A 21,747-nucleotide genomic window follows, 5' to 3' on the forward strand; every position below is an offset into this window, starting at 1 on the left:
ATATATATGTGTATATATATATATATATATGTGTATGTATATATATATGTGTGTGTATATATATATATATGTATGTGTGTGTGTGTTATTACATTATATAATTTTAGGATTTTTCACTATTTCTGAGAATGTTAAAAACCTCAATCTGATTGGTTCAGCAACTAAAGCTGTGCTGCGACTTGGCTGAGCAATACAAATATAGCCTACGTTTTTGAAAATATATGATCAAACCAAAGTCGCCAACAAATTCTATATTTAATTGCTTAATGGAGATTGATCAACAACCCAACAAACTCGTTCGGGTCACCGTCTACAAGACTTGATTAGTTGTTTGAATAACAGTAGGCCTAATGCATGCCACGTGTGGAAAATTTAATTATTTTTGTAATGTATTTCATTGTGTAATCTCAGTGGAATATCATAGGTCGAGCTTTACATTGTGAAGGGTAAAGTTAAAGTTGTGAATACTGACACAAGTCACCGTTGACTGAGTAACGTTATTCGAGTATTGGCTAAAAGAGAAGAGGTGCAGTCTTGGTTAGGAAGTTGAAATCTTCTTTTATAAGATGGCCATGCAACATAAACTTGTCGTCTCCGATCCTATGTGAAGAGCTCCAACCAGCCAGCTCACAGCGGGGCCTGTGAAGGTGGACATTTCCTTTGTACTTTCATTTGTAGTTCGAATGAGACAACCTCTAGGGGTTATTAAAGTCAACGTGTGTACTTCCACAGACCACGGAACAGCTCCGTCCCAGCTCGGGGGATCCGGAGCAGATCCGCAGAGCTTCTATTTCTGCAGGAGGCCGGAGAGCTCTGCAGCAGAAGGCAGAGAGTGCACAGAAACTAAATAAAATAGACCGTGCTCACGGCGGATCATATTTCCCTGCACTAGGCCTACACCTTGAAAAGCACAGAGTTGTTTACCCTCTATTCCTCTGAATGGAAACAAACTGTATTCTACATAAATTTGCGAGATCTCGTGGGTCCTCGAGACTTCAGCTGTCAGTCATGTCCGCAGCCGTTCCAGCATAAATCCGGACCTGGTGGGTGTTCCCGGACGGCGGAGAACTGAGCCGAGCCGCATCCTGTGGTATATGGGAGTCACATTGATTGAACATTGGCGCCATCTACTGGGTCATTTACGCTAATTGTCTTACTGTTTATTAAGCTTCAAAGATGTATTTACATGTTACCTTATGTTTATATGTATGCATACACTTTATTATATAGTAGGCCTACCAGTGGTTAAATTGGCTTTTGCAGAGAGGAGGAGCCCTTATTTACGGTGAATGGTCATCATTCAGAATGGTGCTGTAAAATGACACCAAATTGGGTTCTTTTCCCATTAATGTGTAGGGTTAATGCGTTATTCAAACAAAGAGAAATACTTAACAATTTACTTACTTTTATGTTATTTTTTTTTTTTACCTTTAGGCTAATGTTAACCAGCAGTTAACAGATTTTACCCTGGGAAAATGTATGAAATTGCACATGTTTGAAAATATTGGTTAGCAAATATGTAAACATCTTTTTTTTTCTTTTTAACAAGAAAATTCTTGATGTAAAAGAATCAGGGACAATTTCTGATGCGGTGATCTTGGGATCCGTCCCGCCCGGATTTCTTTTTTAGCATAATACACTTCATTTCCTGTATTTGGTGAATTTGTGTGCACCTGTTTCTAGCTTTTTCTTACTCAGTATGCCTAAAATATAAAAAACTATAAAAACATAATGGAATGCATTGCAATAAGACTCTCAGGCATTTTGTATTGCTTTGTATTTATTCTCACTTAGATTGGACTTTTCTATGTAATAACATCTGAGTCAGCACACATGTAGCTCAGGCATCATTTATTCTTCCCTCCTCAATCTTTTGCATCTTTTGTTGGGGATGTAACCTCCTTAAATGTGCACAACAATTATTCACCTCAATGATGCATAATTCATTTTAATTCATTAATAAACATCTGGACTGTAATATTTCAGATGTTTGAGCAAGATTTCTGCTCATGTCCAAAACTTTGTGCACATTAACATACAATAACGTTAAACTTGACATGAAATATAGCCTACTATAAGTTCTTTAATATATAAAAATATATATATATTTTTTTTCTTCTTTTGGAAGACCTTCACCTTCCCAGCAGTGTCACTAAAACAGTACACTGTATTTGCTTCTGTGTAACAATTTTAATTTACAGAACATTGTCAAATTGCATTACATTTAGTGCAAACAATAACACTTCTAATGTACAACTTAGAAATATACAAAGTGTGTAAATTACTGACAAAATATCAAAATTAAAAACACTAAATGCATTCTTCCGCTGACATTACTCGTAGATCTAGCTCTTGTAATCCTCAGCTAAACAATTATCTAGATCTTTCCTAACCTCTGACCCATTAGACCGGAAATCTGATGGTGAATTTTCAACCATGCAGATCTTCTGATTACAAAACTCCCAATTTTTCTTGCAATCGAACACAATCAGAATAAATTCCAATCTTGAGGTAAGATGATGTGAAATGCTGACCCTTTGTACCCCCCCTTCCTCACCCACCCCCGTCTGCTTATTTTCTGTGTTGATAAATGCACATCTGGTGGCTGAACAGTTAAGGTAACCCGACCGGGGTTTTTAGGGTTCATCCTGGTGCCTAAGGCATTCTGGGGGTAGTTTATCAGTCAAAGGGCAGAAGCCACTGCACTGTAGTGTGGCACGTGAAATGTAATGTAGAGCATGACTAAAAAAGGTCTAGGGTGTAGATGATACCCTACTCTACGCTTTACAACTTTACCTTATGCTGTACAATAGCAGCGGGACTAATTTACAAATCTGACACCAAACGTATCCACTTGTCTCTCAATGAAAGAGAGGAATCTGTACATCAGACACTATGGCTGGCCACTTGGAAATATCTGTCAGAAACCGTGTGTTACATGGAGGTTCAAGACAAAAGGCCAAAAACTTAGCATCTATTGCCTGCAGTCAACTACATCATTGATTATCACTTTAACTGTGTCAAAATATTGTCCCAACACAATTTTAGATTAAGCAAATGCTCTTTATCTCCCACTTCAGGTTTCCTTAGCCCATTACTATAATCAAATTTAAGCATTTAACAGTCCTTTCACATTTCTCACATTGATAAACAAACTGAAAATGTATTCCGTTTTCTCTGTACAATTCATTGTGTCCCTGGTGCTCTCTGAAAGCCACCTCATAACAATCTAGAAATATAAAGATTTCATAGCTTTAGGTTCTCTCCCCCCCCCCCCCCCCCCCCCCTCCCATCAAACTGCAAAGATAGTCATCCCAAGAGGGACAGGAGAAGGCAAGAAAGAGGAGATACTGTACCACACCTCATCAATGCTTTTCCTGTCAATATCTACTTTCCTCTTTCATGGTAGTTACTTTAGCAGCAGCAACACAAGTAGCTGTAATACTAGTGATTAAAGCAAACCCGAAAAGTCAAGAAGTATGTAATCATAAGAAATGTACAAAACAATTTACAAAAACGAAGCAAATCGGTAACAACAATTCAAAAACCACTGAAAAATACTCTTGAATTTACATTCAAGTGTACTACTGATGGAATAAAGCCGTAAAACCAGTCTCTTCTACAAGCAGGTGTCCCATGGGACGCCCTGGATGATATAGTGTCCTGCATGTAGTAGTTTGTAGTAGTTTAACATTCAAATTGACGACTAAATGGGTAATGTAGTCTTTGACAACCGATTAAAGGCTGAACATTGTAGTTTCTCTAGTGAGCAACCTTGGCCCTTTGCAAGCCTGAAACAAAGGAAGAAAAGTCAATATCCCGGAAATAGACAAAACTAAAATAACAGTTTCTGTACATTTGCTGGCTTTCTCATGGTTCAAAATGACATATAAAAAGCACCAGTGTAATACATGTTCTACCAATCGGTTTAGTAACCCAAAGATGCGTTTGGATTACTGGTTACCTCTTTGCGTTCAGAAGAGGATGGGCTTCCCAGCAGTTTTCTCCTGGACGTAGGAGGTGAAGCGCTTGAGGAACTTGGGATACTCTCTCTTGGCCACTGCTCTGAGGACTGAGGCTGGAGCCCAGCCTCCTGGGTTTACTGCAACCACACAGAGCAAAACCATCAGGAAAGTGTGTGTGTGTGTGTGTGTATGTGCAAATTTATGATCCAAGTAGTAGTCATAACTAGTCACTAACAGTGTAACTATGTTGTACACAAACAGAGGTCTGGGGCGCCATCTAGTGGTGAAGATGTAATGCTATTTAAAAGGAACTTTCATGACCTGCCTGGCTTCTCTAACAATAAACAGGCTCAGGATTCTTTCTGCAGCATTGCTGTATATTATAATAAACTCATCTACAGGAAGTCAGGGGAGGGGGACAAGCTGTGCAAGTCTGGACGGACAAGTCAAAGACATAAGAACTTAGACAGTCTAATTCTTGTGCCAGCTAAGAGCTTTACAAAGGCATATATTTGCTAAAATAAGGTTCTGAATTAAAAAAGGTGTGATCCAAAAAATCCCTCCTCTGTAGTTTAGATAATTTAGTAGATTTGAATTATGTTAGTACGGACTGTCTGTAGACAAGAAATATAATTTTGACCCAAAATTATTAAGGGCTCATCTTAACAGCTTATCATCATTTGAGGTACTTGTAGGTAGATTGTAGCTGGACTGATGAGGAGAAAGAGGCATATGCAAGGATATCAAAACCTTATTAGGCCGGAGAGGCACTTACCATTGGCAACATAGGTGATCTTACAAAGGATGTTGTCTCTGCTGATCTCTTTATCACCCTCTGGTGGGCTGACCAGCGTTTGGCAGATCATAGCAACATTGATTTTGGCACGAACACACCGGTTTGTGGGCTGGAAGTAAAACAAAAACGTAAATGAAAACAATCTCACACAAATCTCACTGTGGCTTACCATAATTTCCCATTTTTTTGGTATCAATTTCTATCTATCTATCTATCTATCTATCTATCTATCTATCTATCTATCTAATTATCTAAGGATTCCATAACAAAGTCTTGTTTGACTAAGGGATGTTCTCATAGATTGCACTTGCTTTACTGCCCAATAGTAACAGATGTAATGTTGTACTCTTACAAGGGCATTGTTGTGGTCAACAGAGAAGTTGCAGACCAGCCATGTGTCAGGATCATTTTCGTTTGTTGCCAAGATCTTCCTGATGGCTGACAGATAGAGCACGTCTCTCTGAGAGGCAGGCCACACTCTCTGAAACACAACACAAGGCGTTCAGCTGCAGGATTTTACTGATCACATGTGCAATGTGTTTCCGCAACATCTAAAACCACCAAGTAGTCAATTTACCTTGTGAGTCTGGTAAACAATGATGGCATTATCCGACAGCGTTTCCACAACGTTGAAATTCTCAATGGTGGCTGAGGGAAGGAAGGAGAGTTTGCTCGGGTCATGGCATTCCAACTGAGAAAGTCAAACAGTGTTGATATGATGGAGACTTGTGAAATAGTGACTTACTCTCCCAGTCCAGTCGGACAGCCGTGTCCCAGAAGTAGTGGCAGACCTCGTGTCCGGTCACCCCCTTCACAGAATGCGTAGCTTTGAGAGGATCCAGCACAATACCGTTCTCCTCGACTTCTCTCCTGTACACCTGTTACATAACGTGCAGAATGTTCGAAAAAACAAATAGAATGTAGAATAGAAAGTCATATCTTTATAAAAAACATACAACCAAAATCATTGCAAAACATATCTTTAAGGATCCTCTTAATTCCACCAGTGACTAATAACTTCAGATGATTCTTTCTTTCATAAAGTACTGATTACTAATTTGAAGGATTGACCTTTGCTAGGTGACAAATGTTTTACCAGTGCTTCTACTGCAACCGCAGTAGCTTTTAAAAAAGTGCCAAACTCAAATATTCACAGCTAGGAATCGAGGGAAATGATTCATAAGCAGCTTCTCTGCTCTGTACTCACCTTCATCTCTCCTTCTTCTATTACCAGCTGCCAGTTGGCATCTCCACCCACGTCCTGAAGAGAATAAGTCATATGATTCTGCACCATCTCCTCCACCTAAGAGACAGACAGGTATTGATTAAATTAATGTTAGAAAGTGTTTTACAGTTCTTTACCGGCCTATTTGAGGACATCCTTTGAAACAGGACAATGATGATGGGGAGAAGAATACATTTTATTAAGGAAGCTATGCTCAGGTTTAATGATTTATAGTCTGGAGCAACACACCTAGCACCTGTGTTGGTGTTTTATTACAAAGGGTTTTGATAACATCACAACTAGGAAACCCCTAAAACTATTTTCCTCTCAGAATCCTCGGAATTCTTTAAGCAAATACATTAGCCACATACAGTACAAAACAGATTCTGCTTGGGGGTGTTTTTCAACATCCCAACAGTGCATAAGAACAAAGCGTATAGCCAGACATGCTTGCTCATGCTGTGGAAGACAGAGTCATGTGAGGAAAGGAGCTTTCTCTGTATTCCAGTCATGCAGAACTACATTAACATTTTTTCTTTCAGTTGAATGATGACAACCGGTTTGTGATGAAGATCACATCCAGGAATTTCAATTTTGTCCAGTCAGGTTGTTTTATTTGTCTTAGTGCATCAAATAATACTATAAAGACTTTGGAGTAAAAACCTACAACATGCTACACAAAGCACAAGACACATTTGCAAAATCCTGGAGAGGCTGGTTAGTAGACATTGTCATGCATTGGCTCATGCTCTGCGGTGGAAAGCAGTAGACGTTTGCATCCCCCTGCAGATACAGGTGCTTGCTGTTGACCAAATACAGTACCTGAGTGCTGAATCTGTGAATGTCATCTGAAGCACTGACAAGCTCAACGGAGGAGAGGGAAGAAGAATGGCTATGGGGCTGTACAGCAGAGAGTAAGATTGAAGGGAATGAGGAACAAAACAGAAAAAGGCAACCTGCAGCCACCACAGGTGCACAATCACAACCTGTTCAAGTAGCATTTCATATGAAGAGGTTATGTAAGCGCTCAAATGATTGCAGTAAGCACAAACTGATCCTCTGTGTGAAGAGATTAATGTGAAGCATGGACACGTTAAGAGAAGCACACAAGCTATAGTTGGAGACCTTTATAGACAGGACACACTGGCTGTAACATGACGACGCTGTAGAGAGGAGGAATGACGACAGATTGCAAACAGTAGCAACCGGTAGCCTTAAATTAGAACAAAGTGGAACAGAAACAAGAAGTACATTAAAGAGATCCTAAGAAATGTGTTGAATACCTTGGGGGCAAATCGGTGTGTACCGATGGTGGAGTAGATGTCTCCTGGAGGCACCAGAGTTCGTCGAGGTATCCTAACCTTCTCTGACTGGCACTGACGGGGAGTTTGGAGAAGAAGATTAAGAAGATGGTGCAGAGAAAGGCAACATCCTTTTGTATACTGTATGCAACTGTGCTCCAGTTCATTTTTATTTCTTTAAATGTGTTTCCAAGAGAGAAAGATGCTAAAGTCGGGGGCAGGAGAGATTCAATATGCCTTCTATACTATGTGTAATTGCTTTATTCATCCAAACTGGACAGGACATTTTGATTGAGCAAGTTTAGATGTCCATCACACCTGCTCCTCTATCTTGTCCTGTCTGTCCAGTGCGGCTTCCACCGCATCGAAGAACTCATCCTCATTGATCAGACTGTTCGGCCCCTCCTGTGGAAGGTAAATGTCAGCAAAATAAGAATCCTGTGAGAACAGCCCTGAAAAAGGTGCAGTATGATAAAAATGCACAAGCTGGGAGACATGAGGAAAAGTCAGGAAATCATTCTTTTGTGGTTCATCCAGCTGTTTCTAATCTTTCCTTTTTTTAAATCTAATATCATCTTGCCTCGTAGTCTGGGCCTCCGTAGTGTGACTTTTTCTTCATTTCATACATAGCAGACTTGTAGGCATCTTCTACCCTCCTCCTCTTGTCGAGCTCCTGAACACACAGAGAGACACAGAGAGAGAGAGAGAGCAGTGAAGTGTTGCTAGAGCAACTGTATAAAACAATTAATAACAGCAACACCATGTAAATAGAAACGCCCATTAAAACATCTGTGTTGCATTTAAAAGAAGATCTGCTGATCCTTCACATTTAGACAATAAAACATCCGGAATTAAGTGTTATGGAGTCAAACAAAACGCTCCGCCCCAGTGACAATGCTCCTTTCATCGGATAACAGTAGATAAAGATTCACAACAAAAGGGGAAGAAAAGAGCTCTAAAACACTCTGACAGACCCACCATATCATTCAGCTGTGTGCGCTCTCAAACAGGTTTGACTTAATGTCTCAGTCCCTGCCTACACAACGAAGCACTGAAACATTGCAAAACCAGCTTATGTATTTGGAGTCTCTGTGAGAGCAAATTAATAAATACAGAATAAAATGTACTATGTAGACTAAAACCACACACTCAGGAAGAAACTGCTCATATTTCAGACACCGTTCATCCACACTGCAATAATAATAAAAAAACAAGCAAACTAAAGCAATTGTGGCTACAAGCATACTAAAATCAATAGCATTCTCTCAAAAATACTTAACTGGAGAGAAACCAGACAGAAAGAAACAATGAAACTAAACAAGGTGGAAGCCACTGTGTGACATAACTCTTCTTACAAAACAACAGGACATGATCCTGCTGTACAGAAAGGCAAACCAAGGCCTACTTTAAAGAAGAGGCTGCGAGTCTGTAGAGGTATCCATCTCTGAGTCTGGTATTTCAGCTGCTCTGTCCTCTTTTGTAGCGAAGGCTTCCACAAACTGCACAAAGACGTCTTAGCAGTCATTTTCTAATTCACTCTGTCTGTACGAGTCGGAGTAGGCCTGTTTTGTTCCTTTTGAGAGTGTGTTCCGAACTATTTGTATTTCCCTATTCCACATCTGCAGCTAAACTTCACACACATAACCAAACACACATAAGAGTGAGGTAGTTCCACTCGAGCAGTCTGCCTAACTGAAAGCATTTCCCGGCTTTTGTAGGTTTAGGGTTGGGCAGCATGCCTTCACACACACACACAGAAAAAAAAAAACTGGTTCGACAACATCAACTAAACTGATGAGGATATAAGAACGAGGTGCTCTTTAGAGCACACCTTTAAATACAGACAGCTCTCTAGATGAAGCAAAATCAATGAATGGAAGAGTGATATGGGAACTCCAACCACTCTGATAAAAAAACTAAACTATTGAATAACAAAAAGTTAAAAGCTCCTTATAGTACAAGTGCATTTGTGCTTCAGGTTTCAGAGCCAAGTCCATTAAATCACCTTGTAGTAAAACATGCACTGTTTTCAGATACTACAATCACTGTTAGACATTTGGACAGCCTGAGTGTTGAACCACAACCTCATCACATAAGCAACTCCTTAAGGACAATGGAAGGCAGAAATTAGGTCCTCAATTAGCACCACAAAGCAGTGGCTGCTAACACGCCACCTCAAGAAACTGCCCATTATTCACACTAGTGCAATGCCCATTCAACACGGGCCTCTTCGGAACAGGATGTTTGCTCGGCCACCACAGGTGTTACAGCTTTCTCCAGAGCCGCTCATCCAAACAAACTCGACGCAGCGCTTCCTTAGGTCCAGAGCAATACACCTGCCACAACATAGTTGGGTCACCTCATGGTCAGAAACACTGGTGAAATACACTCCAAAAGCAGACTTTATCATTAAGGCAATGTGGTAAGGGTACGGCACAGTATTAATATTCAAATAGATGCCGGTACACCGTTACAGACCGCTTGCACAATTTGCAACAGTGTTCCTGTAGGATAACCGCTTGTGTTGTTGATTCTAGAGAAATTTAGAAGACTTTGGTTGTAATATATAGCGAAGGTTTCCATTTCCATATAGACACTGGTAGCCTGCTGCAGATGGCTTGCCGCTGACTTCATTGTGTTACTGCATGCGGAGACATCTTTTGTGCAAGCGGATCAGACCACTGGATGGAATCCGGATCTACTCATGCTGGTATTAGCAAACTGTGAGTGACATTTATTTGAATCACTGTATGTAGCAAGTCGGTACCTTGTCCAGTCTCTTCTGCCAGCTGTCCTCTTGTTTAACCATCAGTTCGATGCAGTGAGACAAGGTGGAGAGGATGCCTGCTGTGGTGGCCTTAAAGGTGATGGCCTCACCCTTGAAGTCTATTCCATTCATACATTTGGGACTGGCAGGGGGGCACACTGGCACAGGCAGAAACAATTAAATAACTTGTGAATTTATGTTAAGTCCGAGCAACCACTTTGTTTTTGTTTTTTCACAGATGATTTCAAATAAAGCAATGGTCTGCAGGTAAACTTACATTTCTCTTTGCTGCCATTGTTGTTGTGATTATATTCGCCATTGGGTTTTGTAGTGGTAGGAAATTCTTCTTCGTCCTCCTCTAGTACTGGTAAGAAAGCCAACAAAATCTGTATTTACGATCTGTCCAGTTAACCAAAGTATAAATGGCATAAATAGCTTAACCTGGACATATAGATAATAGAGTATAGTCTAACATTTTCAAACCTATTCAACAGGTATATTTACACCTAAAAAAGTGATCCGTTTCTTAATTGGACAATTGTTGAACACACAATGCTAAAGTTCCTGTTTGTTTAACCTACATTATAGAGCAAGTTTAATATGAAAATGATTTTGAAGACTGACAACAAAGTGCATTGTAAGTTGATGTTGATTTTGCTTTTAATGAGTCTTCCCAACAACTCTCATTTAACTCCCACTGCATGAACCAAGTAAAGCTCAAGCTTTAAAATAACTGTTAAAACTAAACCATTAATTAAAATCTAACACACACACAACACACACACACACACACACATATATATATATATATATATTTAAAAAAAATACAAGCTCCATGAAAGTGAATTACCTTTGTCTCTCTGAAATTCATCTTTGGAGACAACGTCAGCACAGGTGTCAAAGTATTTCTGCAGGGTGTCCACTTGTCGGCACAGAATGTCCCTGAATGTTTCCATTTCTGCTAGCTTCTCACGCAACCTGTGCCCCTTCTGAGCAGAAAGAATTCAGAAGTAAAGAGACACCATAAAGCGCTGTCAGGGGGAAGATTGAGGTCAGTTCTCTGTTTTAACCAAAAGGCAAGGCCCTCACAACAAGTAAGTACATAACAATTTCTGACAACTACAGATCTAGCCTTTCGCTTGTATTTTCAGAAAGTGCTTTGGTATATGGGGCCAAAGTTTAAATGTGCGTAGATGGAATTCTTTCAGAGAGGGCGGCGAGGGATTGAGAATTTGACATAATTTAATAGAGCCGAACATCAAACTCTCAGGCGATCACGGATTTACCTTGAAGGAGGATGTGGATGTGGCAGACAAGGCACTGGCTGCTGACGTGAGAGACAACATGGAACCATGGCGCCTGAGACTGGTTTCTGAACCATAACCAGACTCTGCCTGAAATCCAGAGAGGGATCAAAGGAAAAAGAGAGAGAAATGAGGGAAGGAGACAATATAATATGAATGATAAAGAAAAGGAACATAAGATCAGTGTGTCACCAAAACACAAACAATTTCAACACAATAAGAAATGATGTATCTCATAAAAAAACAAGACAGATAGAGATCAATTCTTGCAGTCAGCAGCCATGAGTAATGCTGAGCTCGACCAGAGCAGGGCCTACACCTACAAAGACAGTCTGCTAAAGGGACTCGGGCTGACAAATAGACACATGCACCATCTAGCCTGCCAGCAGACCTGATACTAGGTGGTTAAGGAACAGTGGAAATAAATTACACTGTATCCCAGAACTGTCTGACTTAATGTCCCGCCCACAACACTATCTGACTATCTTTAACTGTGTATTATGTTAAAAGTTTCTAATTTATTAAATAATTGCTTAGAACATCTAAACACAGTTTTGTGTTGGATTAAGTAACATTCCTCAAAACAAAAATTGGACTCAAAGATTTTCATTTTCACTGTAAATGCATATCAGTTCCAAATATCAGTTATGCTGAGGGTTTGTCATGGCCTTTGTGTGTAGTTTCCTCTGATTATTAAACTAACAAGGTAAGTCATTCCTGTTTACTTAAAAGGCATGCAGAGGTATTTCTTGAGTGCAGTGAGCAAACTGACCAGGATATCAGGTGACAAACATGTACACATTCAGTCCTCTGCCAAAGGAGCTTACAATGACTACATCAGGGTGACACATTTAAGAGATTGGCTATTGGATACTGGGTAAACAGACCAGGCCAACAGAAAAAATTAGTGGTGCACCAATCCGATATTAAGTTTGGATGTCGGCCCTGATAATGACAAAACAGTTTCAGTTTTGTCAGTTTTTTTTTCCCCTCCGTCGCAGCACATTCTATATCATTTGTCAGGCGCATGTATGTCACATGGTGGATGAGTTGAGTTAACCATTAAGCAACACGGAGCAAGCCAAAGAGTCGGCTGTGTGGAGATATTTCATGCTTGCCAAGCCAACTAGTGGCTGTTTGCAATGTCTGCAAAGTTAATGTTTTGAGGGGTGGTGATAGTACTGCAAAGTACAATACTACCAATTTAATCAAGCACATCCAAAAGCACCATGTGAATTCAATTCATTACATACACTATGTTATTTTGTCTCACTTAGGAAAGTGATGTTTAGTTAGAAAGGGTCTGGTTCTTCCAAAAGGTGGAAGGAAGGTTTAAGGTGGAAGGTATACAGTTTATTATTAATTCAACAATGGTATTGGATTGGTATCAACAGATACACAAAGCCCAGGCATCTGTGTCGGGACTGAAAATGTCGGATCGGTGCATCCCTGAAAATAATGTGTAAATATTTGCTGTTGCATTCATACTATATTTACGTTGATATAGTGAGATTAAATTGATACATTTAAGCATTCACAAAGCTCGAACTAACCCATTTTGATTCAAACAAAGGGAGTGGACAATACACCATAAATACCGTTAAATAAAATGAAATTCAAAAATTCAAAAAAACTCCATCCATTAATATTAACTGACCGATTGGTCTTAATGCCTTAATTTAAAAAAATGAGGAAAAATCCAACCTTTAAGGACACCAATTTTTTGTGTGAATTAATAATGTATCATAAATACATAAATGTTCTACCTTAAAAGGTGCCCTGCCACACAAAAGTGTTTACTTGCATTGTTTTAAATGTTCACATGCGATTGTGTTCTGTCGTCAACGTAAAAATTAACTACTACCTTCTCTGTCAACTCTAGCCACTGAAAAAAGAGCGGCTTCTGATAGTCAGGCTCTCATTGGCTAGCTGTTAGCCAATCAGAGTTAAGCAGCTTAGCTCGCTGAATATAAATGAGAACTGGCACAAATCAAAGTGCGTCTTCCGGCAGGCTTTCTATACCACACTAGAATGGCTTGAAACAAGGTACCAAAGGCATTTTTTCCACAAAAAATGTTACAGAGTCCATGGTAGAACTTAACCACAAGTTAATGAAATATGTGTGGCAGGGCACCTTTAAACTACATAAGTAAGTACACCCCTATGTTAAATTCCCATAGGGGCAGGCAGATGTTTAATTTAAAGGCCAGTTATTTCATGGATCCAGGATACTATGAATCCTCATGAAATTCCTTTGGCCTTTGGAATTAAAATAACCCCACATCACATACGTATCCTTCAGCATACCTAGAGATTGGCATGGTTTTATTTCATTTAGCCTAATAGCTGGTTTGATTTGCAATGAGGTGATGTTATGGAAAGTACCCCATGCCAATCTCTAGGTATGGTGAAGGGTATATGATAAAGTTAATTAAAGTGATAAAGTTAAATTTCAATTACTTAGGGGCTGTATAGGGGCTCAAAAGTGTGTGCACCCCTAGTAAAATTTTGTATTTGTATTAAAGAAGCCAAGAAAAGGTGAAAAAATCTGATGGCAAGTATCACAGCTTGGAAACGGTTCTTCTAGCCAGCCTAGAGTCTTTCAATTCTTGTTTGAGGTATCTTTGCCCATTCTTCCTTCCAAAAGTCTTACAGTTCTTTGAGATTTCTGAGATGTCTGTCACGCATTGCTCTTTTAAGGTCTATCCAGATATTTTCAATAATATTGAGGTCCAAACATTGTGAAGGCCACGGCAAAACCCTCAGTTTACGCCTCTTGATGTAATCCACCGTGGATTTTGAGGTGTGTTTAGGATCATTATCCATTTGTAGATGCCATCCTCTCTTTAACATCAGCTTTTCACAGATGGCATAAAGTTAGCGTCCAAAATGCTGAAGTTATTTTGAATCAATTTTTCCTTCAACTCGTGAAATGTTCCCTGTGCCACTAGCTGCAATGCAACCCCAGGGCATCTTCTCTTGGCTTTTTTTATACACATTAATACAAATTTTATACCAGGGGTGCCCAAACTTTTGAGCCCACCTGTATGCCCCTGTATTTTAAAGGAAAAACATGTATTTATGATACATTATTCATTCACAAAGAAAATTGGTGTCTTTAAAGGTTTCCTCATGTTTTAATTAAGGCATTGTATTGCTGGTGTGGGCATAGACCAAGGGGAAAAGCAATACATTCATGAAACATGAAAACAATCTGTGACAACCCCTGAGACTGGCATCATGCTGCATGACATAGCTGTGAAAATTAAAAACCCACTCATATACAAAACAATAAATGGCACCTTGTGCCCACGGCTTTGTGATGGTAATGAGATGAGTCAACAGTAAGTGACCATAGCAACGCCTAAGTAGTTCTACACATCTGAGCATATTGCTGTTTGGGAAATTACCTGTCATTAAACATGCTGGCATTCCAGCACATAACCATGCAGCATAAGCTTAATTAAAAAAAAAAAAAAAAACTGTAACTGATGTCTTTTTAACAACTGACTTGCAGTAGAGTTCAATTCCCAAGATGGCCCATAAGCAAAAACTGCATGCATGCAGATAGAAAATAATGTATGCAGAGCACTGTATGAAGGAAGGCAAAGATGAGCCATGTTTATCATTCATATCACAACACTGACATTCTAACTAAATACTTCGATGATGAGAGACATTAAGCAAGCAGTATGCCAACGTGCTATAAGCCCACCATTCGGCCATTCCAACACCCAAAGCAGAGCAGGACACTGCTGCAGTCCCGATGGTTTGCTGGCCCCAACATGGCCCAGACGCTGCCTCAACACTCCCACTCTTCTGACAACTCAGAGGCTTAAATGCAGTATTCCTGTTTCTCTGGACACACCTTACTGAGGAACAAAAGGGAAGAGGAGGAGGTGGCGAAAAAAGCCATATGGACTTAGCTTAGCTCATCAAGTAAAAGACAGCAGCTTTAAGAGAGGCAACGGAGGAATACAAAAAAGTCATTTTCTTCATAGCGGTCAGGGGAGTGGCAGACACTAGCTGCTCCTTGAAGCAGAAGAGACGGACTGAGCCTATAAGACGAGTCTTGAAAGCCTCGGCAGAGTGAAGCAGGTCTGCTTTCAGTCAGATCTTTCGCAGACACACAAATGGACTCAAAGACACAAGCACATGCACTCCACTCTGCTGTGTACATATATCAACAGACCACACACCCTGATATGCAAAACCTTTTTATCTTGTCCATGTTTATGTCCAGCATCCATCACTGAGCAAGTGACCGTGAGTGTGTGTTTGTAAGTATGAGACAGAGCAAGAGAGGGATAAAAATGAAGAGTGCATGCATATATGCATAAGAGAGAGAGTGAGAGTGTAATTGAAGCAGCCTACTTTAGAGAGAGAGAGAGAGAGAGAGAGAGAGAGAGAGAGAGAGAGAGAGAGAGAGAGAGAGAGAGAGAGAGAGAGAGAGAGAGAGAGAGCGCGCATCATACGTCTTGATTTTTTACCTGACTCTACTTTTATCCTTTCTTATTCTGATAACTGAGATTTACTGATGATTGTGAAGCCTGATCTGGGCCAATATGTTCAGACTGTGCTAACAACCAAGCTAAAGAAGTGGCAAAAAACTACAAATAATACAGTGTTTTTTCCCATCCCTTATCCCCCCCTCCAAATCTTACAGAATGGAATAGTCTTCTTGGTATGATCGAGAGAGTTTTGTGTCCCTCTTGATTTGTGTAGCTGTGCGATAAAAAAAATAAAAAAATGCATTATTCATCAAGAGCTGCACTTCACGTCCCAGCACTTAGCAGAACTTTTTCCACCACCAACACACTCCCACACACATAAAAACACAAATGAACCTGAACAAAAACAGTTTCTTTCCCTGTAGAATAACTAACCTAATTTGCGGATATTGATATGCCAATGGTGGTGGTTATTTGCCATTGCAAAGTGGCTTATACAAGGCATTTAAAAGCAGTAATCATGACCAGTTCAAACCATATTAAAGCACAATTATAGTGTTTAGGTAATTACATAAACCTAGCTCTACAGACAGGTAGTGCTGCATTAGGCTTACTGAGGTGACTGTAGGTCACGATCCAGACATAACCCTGAAATACTCTCACACCATCGTTAATAGACTGGAGACCTGTGGTCGCTCACACTCAGTTGCCAACACCCATTAGCACTCACAAAACCACCCACAGCACCATTTACTGGGGAAGCAAGCCTAATGAGAATTCACAGGATAGTGATTCTTTTTTTTTAAGGGTGGCACACTTATGGTGATTTCTCAACTACAGTGTTTTCATGTGGCAAACACAGGCAAGGAAAGTTACATAACTCACATTAATTGTGCATAGGGCTGGGCGACATGGAGAAAATCAAATATCACAATATTTTTAACCAAATACCTCGATATTGATACCGCAACAATATTGTAGCGTTGACTATTTGTCCTTTCACAACATTTTTGCACAATGAGATTTTTGCAAAATAATAATCACTAATGTGGATACAAGGACTAAGTGGGTAAAGGAAAATAATAGAACATCTACAACAGTCTGGCATGTTCAGAAAATGGCATACCTTCACTGTAATGCTGCCTTTAAAACCAGGAAAAGACACCACTCATGCCAGATTACAATATTACAAGATCCCAAATCTAGGCTTGTATCACGATAGATACAATATCAATATGTTGCCCAGCTCTTATTGTGCACTGGTAAAATGTAGATTTGTCTTGTCTCTCTCCCACGGGTTCACCCAGTGTCAGAAATTAAGAGGGGGAAAAGGCCAAAATCTGCCACCAAGATTTTGAAAAAAAGTATTTTAAATTGACCAGTTTATGAAAATATCCTAATTATTAAGCCATTATTTCATTTTCAATCAATTGTTTTAATTTCCTTTTCCAAGACCCAGATTACACACAGTATAGAACTGTAATACACCAAATGTAACTGTAATACTAACACACTGGCTGATATTAACCAAGTTTATGTACCATCTGTGGGTCAGAACACTATATAAGCTTAGCAATAAAAATGAAACAAAATAAAACAAATAGCTATAATATTAATACTATAATAGATTATTAATATTAAGAGCATACTAACTCAAACTAAATAAGTTGCAACAGCTGATTTTGGACAGATCACTTCACTCATGACAACGTATATGTGCTTTACACACTTTATGCATGTTTATGTTAACTTGATGTCATTGCAGAGTGAGCAGCTGCCTGGCACCTGATAACAGGGGACACCCCCACCTCAACCCCTCACTCCACAGATTCCTCACATACCCGGGGTGAAGGCCTGTGTGTGTGTTTGTGTCCAAATCCCTATCCTGCCACACCCAGCTGGGAAAACCACCATGAGCCAAAATTGAACCTAAATTCCTGAAAGCATTGCAGCAAAGCACGGTTCAGTGGGCAATAACGTAAGCCAAAAAATAATCAAATATTTATTTTAGCCCGATATGAAATAAGAACATGTGTTCTGATTCTTGACAACCACCATGCAAACTAAGCACAACCAGAAATGGATTCAGGCACGCACTGAGCATCTATAATATTAATTTATTTATCAGAGTAATACAACTTACTTGCATTTAGGTAAAATGTCCATTCATAACTTTATCGAAAGGTGTAAAAAGAAGCCAGCGAGAACAATCCAGCTAATCTATGAAGAAAGAGAAACTCGTTCTCCTCACCTTGTGAAGCTCTATCGACTCAATCCACTGGAGTCTGTGCTCAGGATCTTCAGCTCTGAGGTACCAAACGCTGTCGTTCACGCTGATGTCAAAACGACACTCGTCAAACTCATGAGGCTAGAAAGAGAGAAGAGAGGGGTCATGAATAGTTATTAGGCAGAGCACATATGTCATGTCAGGAAATACAACCACCAAAATGAAATGGCTGTAATTGAAACCAAAATACAAAAACTCAATGTAACATTTTTCCACTACTTTAATCAAATAGTTGATGGATCAGAGGAAAATTCCCACGGTAATGCTTGTACAGTCTGTTTATGACACTGACAGAATAGTGCTGACACATTCTGGACACACATGGATTCCATCAGTCATAGAAAAGCCTCGGCCACACAATAAACAGGAATTTTAATTAGTAACTGATGTCTTATGTCTGCAGGCGCAACTCTAAACGACCGCACCAGAGCTGTGCAAAAACAGATATTCTTCCAGCATGCCTTTGCCTAAACCTGGGTCATCATAACTTTTCCTTTGACGATTAGGCCACATCTTTCAACTATTTCACTCCCCCATTCTACAATTCACCCCACCCAGCTCCAACCACCAGGAACCCAAACACATGCACCAAAGAATTCCCGTTTCCTCTGAGATTGGAATTTGACCACTGCACTCAGCTGAAGAGAGCTCTGTTCTGCAAAGGCTCCTAATGAGAAATACGACACAGTTGACTCAAATCTCTTTCCCAGTTTTCTCCTTACTAAAACCAAGACTACAGCTGCTCTGTCAGCTGACACATCATCACGTTGCTCAAGATTGATTAGATTTGCTGAATGATGCTCATGTGCTGGCTTCTTCACTGCCACGAGCAATAGCAACATACACTCCAACTCTGAACTGTCTTAACACTTTAACAATAATAATACATTTTCTAAGCTGCATAGCTGGGATGCTCAGGGACAGAGGTAAGATCAGAAATGCCCTCCAGCTTCTTAATTTCACCATAAAGGAGGGGTGTGCAATAGTAAGCTCAAGTGCATCCAGCCATGATGCTATTACTGGTTCGAGAATTCCAGTCTATCTTACTGTCCTGTATCAGACACGGCCCATAAACCTCTGCTTTACAACCCAGTTTATATCTCTTTCTTTCTGCTTGGAACAATCACCTTCCCTTTGCGTAAGCACAACTGAATATCCTTGCTGCAATGGCTTTTTTGTGTGTATAAGACTGTGGCCTCTTCAGCGTTAGAAAAGAGAAGATTATCATTTAAACATTGATTACTTCCTCACAAAAGAAGCATCTAAGATCCAAGGTTTTTCTTTTATTATGGTTGCCTTTAAACTAGTGTGTTAGGAAAAAAAAAAAACGTGTTATTATGCCTGACACCCCTCTTGGAGTAAAGACTGTGGACATGGAAATATTTAACACAAGTTTGCTTTGTACAAAAATAACTGACAGGAAAACACCAATGCACTGACAAGGGCTTAATCTGATGCACACTTCTGATAATGGATCTGGGCCTTTGATAGGAATTTCCAGACAGTAACGTTGCTTCTGTATGAAGAAAGTCTGGTGTGATTGCAGACACACCGTGTGTAACAGACTGCTCTTAGGCAAGAAAAGAAGCAGAGGCATGTTTTTCCATTCCTGAGTCCTCATTCCCCAGTCTCCGTAGACAGCCCTGGCTTTATTTAGGAAGAGGGGAGAGGCCGCAAGAAGTAACAATTTGGGTCATACTACTCAAATTATTAGTGAGCATGTGTGATTATTAAACTGTGCACACTCGTAATGAAGTTTGCCTGCTATAACACAATTACAAAACACTCTAAATGTCTTGTGGAATTCCATTCAGGAACTGGCATTATGCTCATTCAAATGAATATCTGTAATCTTTCGTGGTGTGGTTCTAATCCAGTTTGGAGTCATATAATCCTATTGCACAAATCACAGTAAAACCATTTGTTTGGCCTCTGTACTTGATAACGACATGCTGAGAGAGAACAGTGAATATTTAACCAGGGTGTGGGGTTTAAACTTATCTCACCAACAATGGGGCCTGCATCGGGAAAAATACAGGTCTGATCTCTATAGTATGTGGTCAAAGCTATCTTTTTTTAACAGTAGGGAACACCAATTTCAAATATCTGGTGCCATAACTGCTATGGAGGAATAGGCATGAGAGTGTTCTCAAACTATTGCTGGAACAAGAACGCCTTGGTCTGCTAACAGCCTCATTGCTAGTTAATGTTTACCTTTCTGTCTTTGACAACATGGATTGAAGGAATTAAAGTTCAACTCCATGCTAATGACAGGGTGGACAGGATCAAAACATTGAGACCTACCAGAGAGGTAACCCTACTCCAAGAGTACTGATGCAGAAAATCAACCTTTCATCCATCTTATGAGCCCTTTTTCCAGCAGAAGAGTGATGTTAACACTTACTGTGATAACAGCCTTGCTGAGGCACAAAGACCCCCTGCAGCCGTATTCCCGTTCATCCTCCGACTTGTAGTAGCTCAAAGTATTGTTTTTCAACACGACCCATCGGTCCTGCCACCCGTGTATGTAATTAGTCCACTGTAAACACACACAAGATGTACAAAAAACAGTAAGCTGAACTATGCCTGGACGATTTGTAACGTTATGCAGGAATTAATTCAACTGTTGCAGCTCACCGGGCTTTCAGACTAGTTTGTGATCAAAGCACCTAAACATTTCTGTAGCATAAAAGATTCTAACATCCAACCGGTTTAACGTTACCTACCTTGCTTAAGACGCCTCCGAGCTCCACAGGCTGCCCGGATTCAGGGTCCACATCCTCATCGGAACCGGACGATGAACTCTTTTCGGACATTTAAATCCAAGCTTTAAAGAAAACTTAAACCTAACTTTATTGACCGAAGCACGTAGCTGCCCGCTAGGTTTGCTGAATTAGTTATAATTCAAACGCGTCACAGCCAAAACTGCTGACAGCTCTATAGCCTTAACCTCAGGGAAATATGTTACCGTTAATTAGCTAGCTAGGCATTAACTCAGCGTATCAATCATAATCTGAATAGCGTAGCTAATTAGTCTTCCGTCGATTGACAAACCCCGCTAGCTTGTTTTGAAACAAGATATTCTGGAGGTGAGTCCAAACTTTTCCGTTTTGCGGGCTTTGTTTTGAAACTGACGTCGAATACCAATAAGGCTAGCTAGCTAGTTAGCGCTAGCTGTCAAACCACGCCACTTGCTAACATTAACTTAACCAGTAACTTGTGACTGTTGTCGTTAGCTATTTTAGCTGCAGTCGATAAGCTACTCAAAAGAGGGATAAGGACGGCCTTCGTGTGTTAACCCTATACCTCAACTTCAAGCTACAAATGTGGAGCAACGGTCTGTGTGGCTGCTGTAGTTCCGCAGTTTGGTTAGCATAGTGGAGGACTGACCATGGGACTGGCTAGCTTGTCTTCTTTCGGGTCGGGGGAGGCGCTGCAGCCACGCTTTACTGTGTACACAGAGAGGGATCAAGTTAGACTCAATTACAGTGACACCGGAAGCCACACATTTGCCTTCACATTAAAGCATTCATTTTTTCATATTTACAATATGATCTCTTTTTATTTTATTTATTAAAATTGTTTAATTTAATTTGTATTTAAATAACGTATTGTAATATATAATGTTTTTTTTTAAAGAAGTAAACTCCG

General features: G+C 40.0%; 1 protein-coding gene across 6 annotated transcripts; it reads right to left on the reverse strand.

Moving 5' to 3' along the window:
* Positions 1-3,689: 3,689 nt before the first annotated feature.
* On the reverse strand, positions 3,690-21,580 carry LOC117945202 (ceramide transfer protein-like). 6 transcript variants are annotated; one of them, XM_034872529.1, is made up of 19 exons: positions 21,487-21,580; positions 20,823-20,923; positions 20,501-20,635; positions 18,061-18,177; positions 11,341-11,448; positions 10,905-11,043; positions 10,332-10,418; positions 10,055-10,212; positions 7,868-7,960; positions 7,606-7,692; positions 7,270-7,362; positions 6,809-6,886; positions 5,969-6,064; positions 5,507-5,639; positions 5,339-5,409; positions 5,114-5,242; positions 4,741-4,870; positions 3,965-4,102; positions 3,690-3,791 (listed from the first exon to the last, which is right to left on the reverse strand). In XM_034872529.1, the coding sequence occupies exons 2-18, from the start codon at positions 20,910-20,912 to the stop codon at positions 3,975-3,977; spliced, it is 1,872 nt and encodes a 623-aa protein (XP_034728420.1). In that variant the 5' UTR covers positions 20,913-20,923; positions 21,487-21,580; the 3' UTR covers positions 3,690-3,791; positions 3,965-3,974. The 6 variants fall into 6 exon arrangements, with proteins under 6 accessions (XP_034728420.1, XP_034728418.1, XP_034728417.1 ...); XM_034872527.1 differs by having other exon boundaries at positions 21,403-21,556; XM_034872526.1 differs by having other exon boundaries at positions 20,823-20,942; positions 21,403-21,556.
* Positions 21,581-21,747: the final 167 nt, after the last annotated feature.

Source organism: Etheostoma cragini, chromosome 5, assembly GCF_013103735.1.
Source record: "Etheostoma cragini isolate CJK2018 chromosome 5, CSU_Ecrag_1.0, whole genome shotgun sequence".
Taxonomy (NCBI): Eukaryota; Metazoa; Chordata; class Actinopteri; order Perciformes; family Percidae; genus Etheostoma; species Etheostoma cragini.